Source organism: Cryptomeria japonica, chromosome 8, assembly GCF_030272615.1.
Source record: "Cryptomeria japonica chromosome 8, Sugi_1.0, whole genome shotgun sequence".
Classification (NCBI taxonomy): domain Eukaryota; kingdom Viridiplantae; phylum Streptophyta; class Pinopsida; order Cupressales; family Cupressaceae; genus Cryptomeria; species Cryptomeria japonica.
Genome location: NC_081412.1, coordinates 404,361,562 through 404,374,135, shown reverse-complemented (window position 1 = coordinate 404,374,135; position 12,574 = coordinate 404,361,562). Strand labels below are relative to the sequence as shown.

Sequence of the window (12,574 nt, the reverse complement as noted above, 5' to 3'; positions counted from 1 at the left end):
AGGGCATTATAGCCCCTGACATTCCAGGATAAGATTTTCATTGTCCTTCAGGAAGGGTGACTCCCTTCCCTACTGTCAATTTACTTTGGCCTTTCGCACTACCAGCCATTGCAATTTTGAATTGGTTTGACTTTCTGCCCCTCAATCTCTTTTCTCCTATTCGTATCTTAGTACAAGTCGGTTTCGATTGCTCTATGGTTCGTATTTCCACAATGTCCTCCTCGTCCATCCAGCCCCAATCATCATCCTCCTTGGCTCCCTCCAACTCTCTGTTATCTTTGACTTCCTCACAATCCAACCTCGAGCCCATTTCCTTCTCCGAAGGCTGATTCAGCTCCACATTGGTACCTGCTTCCGCAAGAGAGGCGGCCCTGGCCTTAACCTCATCCAGAATATTCACTGCTTTCTCAACTCTTGTAATAGCCTCTTCCACCCATCCTGCCACCTCCCTATGCTTGTTGAGTATATCATATTCGATAACATTCTCTTCCGCTTCCAAGGCGGTGATGATGGGGGCCTTCGAAACCTCCCCCTGCAATACAGGGTTCTGATTGGCTTGGATCTCGTCCTCCAAGGGTCTCATTCCCTTGCTTGTGTTGACCTTACTTGCAAAAAAGTTCACCTCATCTTCTATCGTTGTCTCCACCGCTTTCCCTTTTGGGCCTATAAGGCATGTCTCCTCCGAATGTCCTTTTTTACAAAGCTGACAGGTTTCGTTAGACTCCATCTCTATTTTTTGAAGCCACTGTCCTACGTTTGTAATGATCTCCACTTGTTCAGGAAGCGGGTAGTGGGGTTTCCATCCAATATATATTCATGCGTACATGCTAAAGTCTTTGGTCTCAATGGCCTCATCCGCTCGAATGAAGAACCCTAGTTTATTACCCAATGCTTGAAAAAACTCCTCATTCCAGTATTCTCTGGGTAGATTATATAATCTGAGCCAGACAGGTACCATTTCTATCGGGGCTAGCACTGGGTTGAAATTTGGCTCCCAATCCCTAATGTACAAACCCCTTCCACCCATGAAAAAAGGTCCATTATTCAATATTTCATGCTTATCCTTATTATCCTCTGTTATTACCAAGAAAAAACCATTTGGAAGGGTTTTAAGCTCGATATTGCATTTCCAGGTTTTAGTGCAGCAACTCTTCATCTTTCCCACCGCCAGCCAATCCCCAAAGCATTTGACAAAAAAACCCCTCTCCCGGAAAAAGGAAACCGAGTCGTTCCAGCTTTTGTTATCTATCATCAAAGATATTTTCTCCATTTTCCTGCTTTCATTTCTATCTAGAGACTTTCTCTGCTTCTGAGCATTCCTTTTCGGACGCCATTCTTTCTCTTGACAGTGCTACCAAATTGTTTTCGGTCCATACTCTGTTTTGCAATGTCATCGGTTTCTGAGTCCCCCATTTCTTAAATATTTAGGACTTCTGTCTGCAACTTCATCCCCCCATTTCACGTGAGAGTGAAAAAACCTATCCTGATCCTCCCAAACCTTTTTTGGGTTTTGCCAAGGTCGCTTTCCAAGCCGTGACTGTGTGGAATTCTGTGGTGGTCCCCAGTCTGCAAATTTTCGCTTCTGAAAGCCATCTTCCTGAGATCGAAACCCCCGGAAACCCTGAAAATTTTGAAACTCCCTCGGGCGAAGCCCTAGTCTCCTCTTCCTCCGCTCCATTGTTTGTGTGTAATTTATTAAACTATATAGAATAACTATATAATTTAATAAAATTGTAAATTAGAAATATAAATAGTTTAAAAATTATAAATTAAAACTTTGCATCTTTATAGACCATTAATAAATGTAAATATAATAATATTTATTTTTAATTTATAATGTATATTATTTAATTTTTAATATATAATTAATATATATAAAATAATTTGTAAATTAAAATTATTATATATTATATTAGTGTCATTTATTAAACTATATAGAATAATTATATAATTTAATAAAATTGTAAATTAAAAATATAAATAATTTAAAAATTATAAATTATAAATTCGTATCTTTATAGACCATTAATAAATGTAAATATAATAATATTTATTTTAAATTTATAATGTATATTATATCATTTTTCATATATAATTAATATATATTTAATTTTAAAAATATATTTATTTTTTAATATATTTATTTTTTATACTATATCCGATTTTTTCCCGATTTTTTCCCAATTAATTCCCGATTTTTTCAAAAAATCTTATACTTTTGTTTTGCCGATTAATTCCCCAAACGATCAATGCTTCTTTGCAATAGATTATTTGTGGAGAAGATGAATGATCTCATCTTTGTTCACTACAACCTCCGCCTGAGAATGAGAAAAAATGCATTAGCTGACATCTCTCCTATCATTCTAGATGAGGTTGATCCTGATGCAGAGTGGGCCACTGAGATAGATCCTACGGTTGTCTTTAGTGATGATGACACTGATTGGATCGACCAGGTAGATATAGACGCTGAGGCTGTAGCCATGGCAGAGGAGCGGAGAGCACGAACAGAGACAGGAGATTCAAAGGCAGATATTGATAGTGACACAAATGTTCCTGATGTTGGTGAGATGGCATGGTGTCACGGGGAGCGGCTATGGTTGCCGAATCATCCAGGACCTACCTTAGACACCTTCGTAGGAGGCCGGGCCCAGAGGGTGCACGCTCCTCTGAGCCATAGGCTTGTAGTTGTATTTACCTTTGGTATTTGTGTGGAACATTTGATGATGATCATATGATGACATGGATTTTTTATTCCACGAGTTTTGTAATATTGTATACATTTGACAATATTTATATATCTATATTTGTTATTTCCTTCAGCTACAATTTGCGTTTATGCTTATGTGATTGAAGTATACTTGTGTATGTAATCAAAAGAGCCGAGTTTGATGATGTTATTGTGTCTTTAAGGTGTATTCAATAAAGGGTGCATGAAACAAGTTTTAAATCTTTAAAAATCTCTAAATTTCTTGAGTTTTTCATTTTCCCGAGTCCAGTCGAGTCTGACTTCGAGTCCCGAGTATGAGTCCAAGTCGGTCTTGCCGAGTCCGAGTCTCGTTTTTTTGGGTTGAACAGCTTTTGATACTCTTGGTCATTAACATTCTGCAGATCCTTAGAGGGTCTCCGTAGCAGCAAAGTATTATTTGCATTTGTGATCAAAATACTTGTAGTGTCTTCTATAGGGTATTGAGTACGATGACCATTAGAGAGGGTATTAAAATAATATTATATATATTCTATAATGGCCATCTTAGTTGTCGACTTAGTTGGCTTTTTTAGTTCGTTTAGTCTAACTACTACTTTTTTATTAGAAGGAGTAGTTAGCTTTTTAGCTTTTTTAAGCGTTTTAGCTATTTAGCTTCGTGTTGAAGCTTCAATTTAACGGTTCATTATTTTCAGAACACTATCTTGTAAACCTTTATATGTACGTTGTTTATTTGTAAATATAATCATTCAATTATTTTTCAAGAACCGACATCCTAACAAGGGACTTCCTCAAAGACAAGTTGAAGTGGATAGGGTATATCCAGCAAGCCAACAAAATTAGAAAGAAGATAGATGGGGGAAGAGAGAGGCATGTAAGAGTCACTTTGAGAAGCTTAGAGGATAAGAACATGATTCTAAAAAACAAAGGGTTGCTTAGAGGCACACTCATTTACTTAGATGAAGATTTGACCTTTGATCAACAAGAAGAACAAAGGAAAGAACGAGAGAAAGTGAAGACAACAAGAAATGAAGGAAGTGGGCATCGTTAAAGAATGGGAAAGCCCAAATCAGTGATCATTTTTCAAACAAGAAATAGTAAATAGGGGCCCCATAGGAATACTTACAAATTGTAAGTTGAAATTACAGAGGATATCCTTGGAGAGGACCTGGATTGGGGCCCATAGCAAAAGGAAAGGATATTATCATTCTTACAAAAACACATGAACATGATGGCTGTAAAGTTCCAGATTTTGAAGGATTTAAGAAAGTTTCAATTTGGAACAAAGGGAGTGAAATGGGCAAAGATTATGGGAGAGTTATAGTGCTAATAGATGAGAAATGGCAGGGAATTGTAAAAGTTGAAAAAGAAAACAGTAATAAACAATACATATGGCTGCAAATAACAAAGAATGGGGTAACTTTTAGATTGGCCACTTGCTACTTTGCACCAAAAAATTCAGAGTTTTATAAGAAGAGAAATTTAGACAACAAAGACCCTTATGCCTCGCTAAAAAAGGATATCTCTATTTTCAGCACACTTGGAGACATAGTGCTAATGGGTGACTTCAATGCAAGCACGGCTAATAATCAATCCCTTCACTTAAGCAATGAAGAAAGAGGGGAAAACAATACTTTATGGTTGGAGGAAGGTGGAGCTCAATATTGGGAAAGAACTTCTCAAGATGGTAATGGCAATGTGACGTAGTTTGGGGCAGAATTACTTGTCCTTTGTAGTTTGTTTGGCATGAGAGATTGGCCAAGGTCGAGAGGTATCACATGCAATACTTATAATGGTCAAAGTGTGGTGGACTACATGATTTGCTCACAGAATGTAATGCCCCCTTCTCAGTAGGAGGTAATCAGTGGTCCATTAGCCTATTCTAGAAACCCGTAGGTTGACTGGAATGAGAAATTAGGGTTTACTATTTTCTAGGAGGATTCCTCACATTTTTCAGGGATGTTTTGGTTGGAGTTTGGTAGAAAGAATTGAGGTTTCCTTCTAAGTTTTTCGAGAGCTTCACGGTGGTATAACATGCATTCTGTTCCGGGGAGATTTCTGAACTTACTATTTTTAGTAAGTTGGTGGCAACTAACTGGATTTTGAGGTTTTTATGGGTTTTTCGAGCTCTCTCACAAGGTTCAACGAGAATGTCTTTCGAAGATGTTTTCATGACTTACTATTATTAGGCAGAGCTATTTGTGGCAGTCTTGAGCAGAGTTCCAATCCAATCTAGAATTAGTATTTTCTGCACTTCAGTTCATATGGTTGATTTGGCAGCAATCAGTGGATGATTTATAATTGATTAATTAAATATTATCACTTTATTCTGAAGTTTAATATTTAATTATTTCACTGATTATATTTTGGAGCAACGACTTAGGAAAGAAATATAATATCATTTATCCTAAGTTATGTTTTATTTCCCAAATAAAAAAAGGGCGTCCAATTTGAATATATTTCATGTATCTAATATTCTATTGTTGCAAGTGTGGACCTTGGGAAATGTACGACTAGGCTTACCTGGGAAAGTGGACGCCATGTTTGAAAGGGACATGAAGATGAAATGAAGTGAATTTCAAATGAATTTGGGCACCATTTCATATGAATTTGAGATTCAAAATCTATATATACAAGGTGGGGCGCCTCATTTGATCATCTTGAAGAAATCATATCGTTATGCTGCCGGAATGGTGAGTGAACTTGAGCTTCGGAGTTGTGGCTCCCTAGTTTTGCTAGTTTTGTACTTGAGACATAGTATCTAGCTGATTGGAGGAACGTTGGTGAAGTTTTCAGTTTGTATTTTCAGATTTTCAGTGTTACTGGTTTGGTGTGGCTGAAGCTAAGATTTGATCATATCTCCCTGCCTGTGCAACCCATCATTTTGGGTATCGGCTCGTTGGAAGTGTATTTGGAGGGCGATCATTCTTCTACTTTGGTGTTTCTTTTGGTGTGCATTTTGATTTTTGGCAGCAAATCGTACTTCCTTGCTGGTGGTACTTTTCTTGGAGTTGTCTTGGGTTGCGTGCTGATTGTTGGTGGTGTTCGCGGTGCAGGTTTGAGGTTCTTGTTGCATTGCCTCAGTCTTAGCTTTCATTTGCTTCTGTTCTTGTGTCATTCAGTGAAGTTTTAGGCGAGTTATGAGCATAACAGTGAATTTTGGTAGTGGTTGTTTTCTACGTGTTATGCGATAGCAAATTGCTTTTTCAGTTTAGTGATCAATGGTGAGTTATTTTTCTATGGCTATGTTTGAGTTTGCTAAGTGTGTTAAGTTTGGAAGAATTCATCAGTATTGGACAGTATAATCTCTCTATTCTATGCATTGTATCTCTTTATTGTAAGGCTAGATAGTAGTACTAATAGCCATTTCTAGATTGTAAAGCAAACCCCCGCTGAAAAGTGGAAGAGGCTGGCTTGCCGCCTACATTTGGCTCTGTAATAATATCCTCCCGCTGTATAAGTGGTAGAGTTGATTTTGTAATTTCTTTGTTGTCCTCCCGCTGAATAAATGGTGGAGTTGATAGTGAATTTCATTTCTAGTCCTCCCGTTACATAAGCGGTGGAGTTGATAGTGAATTTCATTTCTAGTCCTCCCATTGCATAAGCAGTAGAGTGATTGTTCTTCACTTTCTTGCATCACTCCTAGCCGCTTTACCGCCAAGAGATTTTATTATTCTCCATATCCCGCTGAAAAGTGGAAGGGGTTGGCTTGCTGCCCATTATTGTAATAAGCATTTTCAGAAGTTTGCATCTAACGATCCCCTGCCACCGTATCCTCTCACCCTCCCACCTTGGGCTCTCGATGATCAAAAGGTGTGGGGTTCCTTTCAGCTGGTTTAGATTTTATTATTCTAATCCTAACAGGTGTTGGTGTGCTTGTAAAACTGTTAAAAAATCAAAAAAAAATTGTTGGGGATATTACACAGAATTTTATTTCTAGATTGTTGGAGTTCGATATCGGGGACTTATCCTATTGAGATGAAATCAGATCACTCGCCTCTTCTCATTAAGTTAAGCATTTCTCCAAGCAGTCAACACAATGGGCAGGTTCCCCACATGCAAAAGAAAATTCTTCCCAAGGGCAAAATCCTCATAAATCAAGAGAATAAAGAAATCTTTAGTGCTAATCTTAAGCAACACTTTCATGCTCTAAAAAATAACAAAGAGGATAATCCAACCAATAAGATAGGTGCCCACAATCATAGCGGTTTGTTGATTCCAATCATTCACAAGGCTTTGAGTGCATGCAAAAGGTCTCACCCCAAGTTGGGGGCTACAAACACTTTTTCGGCAAACCCATGGTATGACAAAGAATGTAAGGCAGCCAAGAGATCACTAAAAGAGAGAGGAATAGACAGATTATACAAGAAAAAATATGAAAAATTGGTGCAATCAAAAAAAGCAAAATATGTAATTGAAAGAAGGAATGAATTAATCTCTCTTGGAAAGCATAATCCCAAAAGTTTTTGGAAGGAATTGCAGCAAAATAAAAAAAAGATTGAAAACAGTATTACGAGATGCCCAATGATTGGAATATGCTAGGCTTCTTTATGAGCAGATTCACGAGAAGGACTACCCGCCTATTGTTAACACATCAATGGAACTCTTCACAACTGATGATATTAAACAAGGAATAAAGAATTTAGCAAGTGGTCAAGCATAGGACAAATATAGGTTACAAGATGAATTTTTAAAATAAGGAATCGAGACTCTTGCCCCTCACATAAAGAGAATTTTCAATAACGTCAATCAAAAAAGATTTTTGGTGGAATGGACAACTAGTGTGGTCATCCCTCTCTTTAAAAATTGTGATATCAATAAACCATCTATCGCACGATTATGATCAATCCTCTCTTTGGTAAGCTCTTTGGGAGCATGGTAGAACGAAAGATCAGCAGTTGGGCAGAAAAGGAGGGTAAAAGAGCAAAAGGTCAAGCAGGTTTTAGGTCAAAACACTCTACCATCGATCACTGCATAACTCTTAGACACTTGATTGAAAAAATTTGGAATACCCAAGGTGAAGAAACTTATTGCTGTTTTGTGGACTTTAAGAAGGCTTTTGACACGATTCCTAGAGACAAACTATGGCACAGAATGGAAGAACTAGGCATCCCAGATGTGTATAGAGTTGTTGTGCATAGACTGTATGAGAAGGTTAGAGCTAAAATCATAGCAAGTGAAGGTATGTTAGAATGTTTTGGCAGCGATATTGGACTTAAGCAAGGCTGCCCTCTATCTCCCACACTTTTTGGTTTATACATTGATAAGTTAGAAGCATGGTTAAGCAAGACAAGGGGGGTGGTGTTCAGTTGGCAGGTTATGTGGTGAAACTACTTTTACATGCTGATGATCTTATCCTAATTTCGAAATCAACTCATGGGTTAAGGGAATATCTTGAAGCCTTGAAAAAAAATTGTCAGGAGGTTGGGATGCAAGGGAACATCACCAAGACCAAAATCATGATTTTCTCATTAAAAATAAAAGATAAGAAAATCACCTTTCTTTTTGAAGGCAGTGCGTTGGAAATAGTGAAAGAATACAAATATCTTGGGATTGACTTTCACTGTAAGCTCAGTTGAGAGACTTGTAGAACAAAGAAGATACAAGGAGGTTGGAATGCCTCATACTTACTTCAAAATAGATGCAGAAAAGGAAAACTTTGGGATTGGAAACCTAGAAAAACCCTTTTAGATTTATTGGTCACACCGGTTGTCCTTTATGGGTGTGAAGTGTGGGGAAGCAACGTGTCAAATTGTAGTTGGAGACAACTAGAAAGAATCCAAAAACATCTAATAACAAGCAATCTCAAAATTAAAACCAAGTTGCATATGAAATTTTGTTAGCTAAAGCAGGTACTTTTCCATTGAAGCATCAACATTAATCCGATTGGTATGCTATCTAAAGAAGGTTGATAACATGGATAAACATCATTGGCCTAAAATGGTTTGGAAAAGACACTAGACCGGAGGAAGAAAATTTGGATGAAGAAGAACAATTCGATGAACAAGTGGTACATCTATTTGCATGAGCGTCCTAGCACCAATGGTGAAACAAAAAGTTATGTTATTGAAAATTTCAAAATGTCATGTGGACAAAACAAATTGGGCATAAAAAAGCTTACTACATCAAAGAGTTTAACTCAGCAAAGGACCACGATGAAAAAACATATTTAGGAGCTATTAAAGGGAAAGCGAGGATGCTAGTTGCATAGTTGAGAACATGATCACATCACTTTAGGTGTGAGACCAGTAGGTGGAAGATACCCAAGGAAACATTGGAAGAATGAGCTTGCATATTCTTATTTTATTCTACAACAAGGGGGCAGTGAAAACATAATGGCACTTCATCATTGAGTGCACAACTTATAAGGATTTCCGCAATCAGTATGAAAATGGATTGAAGGTTGACAACATGCACCAGTTATTTGAGGAAGATAGAATAAACCAAATTGTAGCCTCCTACTCAAAATTTATAGTAGGAGATCCAATATCGAAAAAAACCTAAAGTTAAATTAAGAATGCTATCTTCGGTCCCATAGACTGTTTAGTCTTGTGGATGTCATTAAAATCTTTCATTCATTCATTCATATTTACATTGGACATTCACACGAAGAAACAACCACACATAAGAGGCTATGGCAATTGGTGAGACAGGGAGTTATTTCATATTAAATGAGATAAGAATGAAACATGTTTATAACTTTATTGTCCATGCTCTAAGAAAATAAGATTTTAGATAATCATTTAAATAGAAATAAATTATAAAAAATTACAAAATATATTTTTAAGAGATTCAAAATTATAAAAATATTAACAAAATTTTAAAAAAATAAACACGTCCTCCTAATAAAACTCACATAAAAACTCTCAAACCACTTGTCAATTTAAAATTTATATATTACTTATATTTCAGTGGAAACACAGATGCCACATATTGCCGCAGTGAAAAATGTGAAAAAGCAATCAGAAAATGAGGTCCAGGAATTACCGTTGAGTTATATCCATGGACCAGCCTGAGTGATCACAGATTTGTAGAAGAGCATGCTTCCACTCATTAACCTCTTCTACTGAGTGCCGCTCTGGATGGGCATAGTGCTTTTCAAATGATTGCTTATAGGGACTGGAGTCATTTTGAGGATATCTAACCTGAGTTGGATTCACATGATAAAACAGGGGAATATTCAAGCCAGGGGTCTTCAACATTGCAGCGGACTCCTTGAGACACCATGCTGAGTCTGCATAACCTCTGGAAAATATAGGAATGCGTATGGCACTGTTCTCGATTGCTCTTTTCAAGCTCGGCCCAATCTCTTCTCCCTTTTCCAATTTTTCGTCATCTTTATAGACGTTCAGTCCTGCTGCGGAAAGGGCTTCAAAAAGATGGTCGACCAGGGTCTTCCTGACATCTTATCCCCTGAAACTCAGAAACACATGATACCTCTTATTGCTTTTTAGGGTAAGCTTAGTTGTGGGAGGCTTGTATTGCTGTTCCATGCTAGAGCTTTCCATGGTCTCAAGAGAAAACCTTGCTAACGAGGATTCAACCCTAAAACTCAGATCTTGCACTCAACCGTACTAAGATTTGAAGGGAAAGGTTTCCTAACAATAAAGATAAAACGGAAAGATACAACCCAAAATCCCAGATACCGAACTCCAAGATACTAATAATCTATCTCCGATCACGTATTGTCGTGCCAGAACTAGTTATAGATTGCAAATTGCATCTAACATTGACTAGAAGTCAAAGCGAGCCTGCACACTTTTCCTACAGTTAAAGCCAACTTAACTGCCCGCCTTTTTTTTGTTTTCCGATGTTTGCTTTAGCTTCTTTTTATTAACTTATTATTGTCCACATTGTGTGCAAAGTAAGACAGTCGTTATCTGTTTCAATCATCTATGCATACGAACATTAAGAGTAATTTCCTCTGCTTTTCTATTTATTGGAAGTGGATTCAAAGGTTTAATTATGTTCATAGTTTTTTGAAATCTTATTATTATATTAAAGGCTATTTTGTTTAAATTTTTTATAGCAGATAAAGTTATGTTAATATTTTTTATACTATATTGAAATATATTGATTTGATTTTTTATAAATTTGTTTTGGACAGTTTTTCAAGTAGTATTTCTTTTGTTTATATAAGATTGCATTGGGGAAGATCATTAATAGTTGTTGTAGCTAGCTTCATGCATCCTAAGCTCCTAAATGGTAAATCGCATTTCAACAATTTTTTCTGTTGTCTTTGCATGCGAGTTAACTACTTATAGCTATTGTTCAAGCTTCTAGGCAGTAAAGACAAACATTGTGGGATTCGTTATGCATGCAAGGGTCAAAAAGTGGTCATTTCAAAGTGTCGTTCAAAACATATTCCTTATTGTCCTAGTACATGTTCGCTTTGACAACCAAAAAAAATGCACAATTGATCCAATACTTTTGCACAAATGCCCCAATAATTTTGTGCTATTGGAACCAATAAAGTTGCACAATTCATCTAATTACTAACCTTTTTTCTAGAAAATAGGCAACTATTAACCCACTAGGGGAAAGGACCCAGTAGTTGTGCACCCTAACTTGGTGCTTCTCAATATCCTACTTGGAAATTTCAAATCACTTCGATTTTTTTTCAGCAGCTTACTTGGCAAGTTCCCTGCTTATAACTAAGGTTTCAGGGCCACATCAGCATGTTTTTTGCCAAGGTGTCCAAAACAACCCCCCAAAAAAGTGAGACCAATAGGTGTGCAAAAGAGACCCCAATAGTTGTGCAGCTGACATGGCATCACATGATTGGTTACTTTTTACAATATTAGTACATTTCTTAACAACTATTGGTACATTTCCTAGCAACTGTTGGTACATTTCCTAACAAAAATTGATATTTTTTGTTTCAAACAATAGGTTTTATTTGTTCAATTTTTGGAACAAAAGGTATCAACAACCCTCACAACAATTGGTACATGCTCAACTACTGGGTCCTTTCCCCTAGATGATATTTTAGTGGGTTTTAAATAGAAAAATCCAATGATTGGTAACTAGAACATGGGCAATATTTGGTGCTCTTCTCCTATATATTGTTTTACATGGGTGCATACCTTTAGTATTAGAATGAAAAAATATTAATAAATTTTATAATCTTTGAACTTGTGACAATGTTGCGAAGACAGACCTTGAGGGTCTATGAATCCAATGTCAGTTATTAGTCTAGTAATTGTTCAACCCTCTTCTTTATGAATTGTCAATGCCCAAGCCACCTTTAGTGGAATTTTGTTGTTAGCCACAATGAGTGGCATGAATGAATAGGATTAGTTGTGATTATCGTGTGTCCCATTTATGATAACAAAGAGAGAGACAAATGAGGTGTCTTGCTCTCAATTTTGTAGAACACTATAACTTTATGGCAACAAAGAGAGGTCGAGTAAGTGGTCTAAACTCATTTTTATAGACAATAGCAACTCTTTCACATGAAAAAAAACACTCATGCACCCAAGATATGAATCTTGACTAAAACAATATGCAAAGCTCTATTAAAACCATCTCAAAATGCTATCAACACAATTTTGCAAACCATTCAAAGGGGAAAAAATGACAAAATTCTTAAAATAGCTTTTTTTTGTGATATAATCTTCCTAATTTTTATATGTTACGACAAAAAGTACATGAATATGATCATATAATTTAGCTCTATTTCATGTCTTACCTAGCCAATCATGCATTCCTAGCAACATCTTTATCTTTTTAAAAGTAGTCATTTGTGTATTATGTAGACATTGACAATAACTAGTGTTCTTTAAGTATTACCATACTTACAATCGTTGTTTAAAAATATTTTTAAGTATCATTCATATTATAATATTTCTTTGACTCTAGTAAGCTTAA

The 12,574-nt window shown here is 36.5% G+C and overlaps 1 protein-coding gene across 1 annotated transcript in view; it reads right to left on the bottom strand.

The window, feature by feature from the left end:
* The window catches only part of LOC131079475 (disease resistance protein RPV1), a 77,760-nt gene extending 67,374 nt beyond the window's left edge, over window positions 1-10,386 (bottom strand). Inside the window, 1 exon segment of the mRNA XM_058017439.2 lies at window positions 9,692-10,386. Coding sequence (XP_057873422.2) covers window positions 9,692-9,906 — 215 coding nt within the window. The 5' untranslated portion in view covers window positions 9,907-10,386.
* Between the last annotated feature and the right edge of the window lie 2,188 nt (window positions 10,387-12,574).